This window comes from Haplochromis burtoni, unplaced genomic scaffold, assembly GCF_018398535.1.
Source record: "Haplochromis burtoni strain Fernald_Lab_line unplaced genomic scaffold, NCSU_Asbu1 Contig_34, whole genome shotgun sequence".
Classification (NCBI taxonomy): Eukaryota; Metazoa; Chordata; class Actinopteri; order Cichliformes; family Cichlidae; genus Haplochromis; species Haplochromis burtoni.
This window is the reverse complement of record NW_024582395.1, coordinates 205,829-207,510: the sequence shown is the minus strand read 5'-3', so window position 1 is coordinate 207,510 and position 1,682 is coordinate 205,829. Positions and strand designations below refer to the sequence as shown.

Genomic DNA, 1,682 nt, shown 5'->3' with positions numbered 1-1,682 from the left:
GAGTGGTCAAATATATAGCCACAGTTATGCTAGATGGTTGTTAAGGGTTACCAAAGACATCTGGTCAAGGTGCAGCTTGCTAAGGGACATTTAATCAAATTGTTTAGGTTGTGTGTATATATTTCAGTCTGAATGTATAATTTGCCTATTTGTGGTTCAGAAAAAAAACGTTTTTGTTTTTTTTTTGTTTGGTATTTTTTGGAAGTCATTAAGGATGTATTCTGTAAATCATTCATCCCTGGAAAAAACTCAAAGAAATTATTAAAAAAAAAACAAATTGCCATGACATTTCAGTTTTCAACAATCCAATCTTACCCTGCTGACATGAAGATGCTCTGGACTGCTTTGTTGACTTGGTTTATTTCTTGGTGCAGTACGTGCCAGCAGCAGCTACCAGCCACTGGTGTCCCCATCACACGCCAGCGCTTTGACCACATGAGGGAGAAGTTCAGGGAGTATGTCTGCACACAGACTCTGCAAAACTGGAAGTTCTGGATCGTATCCTTATGCATGTAAATGTGTGAAATGTTCATTGGAACAATAAAATGCCACAAACTTAAAAAAGGTTAGACAAAACAAATGACAGCAGTATAATTAGAGGCTGAGTAAATGTTCCACTCTATTCCTGTGGGAAATTCCTATATTTCACATTGTTTCAAAACACCATTGGTGAGAATCCGAATAATGTTCAATAAATACACTTTGGTACAGTACATTTCCAGGCCTGGGCTTGTTACACATTTCATATTTAACAATATAGCTGTAGTTTAACTTGTAGTTTAGTTTAGTGTGGTATATAGTTTAGAAAAAGCAAAGTTATTTTCAATTTGGGTGTCTCTTAGCTGATGAAGTCTGCCCACTTTTGCTTCATATGCTGCAGATGAAAATGAATGGTCTTTTGATAGTAGTAGTATTAATTAAACCATTAAAAACACTTTATTAATGCAGTGCTGTTCTCAGTGACATGTCCCTTTAGCACAGTAAAGGTGGGCACTGTGGTTTATTTTATTTTGTGTTTCATACACTCGCATGTCCACTTATTGTTGACATGTGTTATGAGATTTTTAAAGAATGTCTGACATATTTAAACTGGGGAAGCCAGTTGAAGCAAAAAAAAAAAAGCATATATTAAGCAAGATATAAAATAAAGCCAAGTTTATCCTTTTATCACTACATCTTTCCTCAACTTGGTGTCAGTTCAGTATCATCATGGAGCCGCTGTTTGAGTCATATAATGGAATGGTGTCAACTGCCAGTGTGGAGGACCTTTGTCGATCCACTCTGACTTGGATGGATCAGCACTGTTCACTGCCTGCTCTAAGACCCAGTGAGTCACATATACCTGCAAATCTCAACTGCCCACACTTACAGCCAGCATGATAGCAAGAATAGTTAACTTGTTTTTGTACTTTCCTCACATGTTCTCTTCAGTGGTTCTGAGTTCACTCCGTCTCTTGAGTACCACCACGGCCATCCTGACAGATCCCAGCCTACTGCCCGAGCAAGCCACACTCGCTGTCACCCAGGGTGACCCTGCTGCTGCCCTGGACCACTCCTTACAGCCTGCCCCTCGGCAGTAATATACACCCCATGTTACCTTTGAAGAACAGCGTGAACGGAAACCCTTCAGAAGGCAGAGGAGACCACATATTAGAGAGCAGCCTGTGGAATGATTAAAAAAA

The 1,682-nt window shown here is 39.5% G+C and overlaps 1 protein-coding gene across 1 annotated transcript; it reads left to right on the top strand.

Annotated features, from left to right (window-relative positions):
* Window positions 1-374: 374 nt before the first annotated feature.
* LOC102289655 (carbohydrate-responsive element-binding protein) lies at window positions 375-1,682 on the top strand (the record flags this gene model as incomplete). Its single annotated transcript, XM_005918960.2, is given in 3 exon segments — window positions 375-498; window positions 1,198-1,327; window positions 1,432-1,682. Coding segments are annotated over 3 exon segments (403 nt in total), but the record flags the coding sequence as incomplete, so codon positions are not given.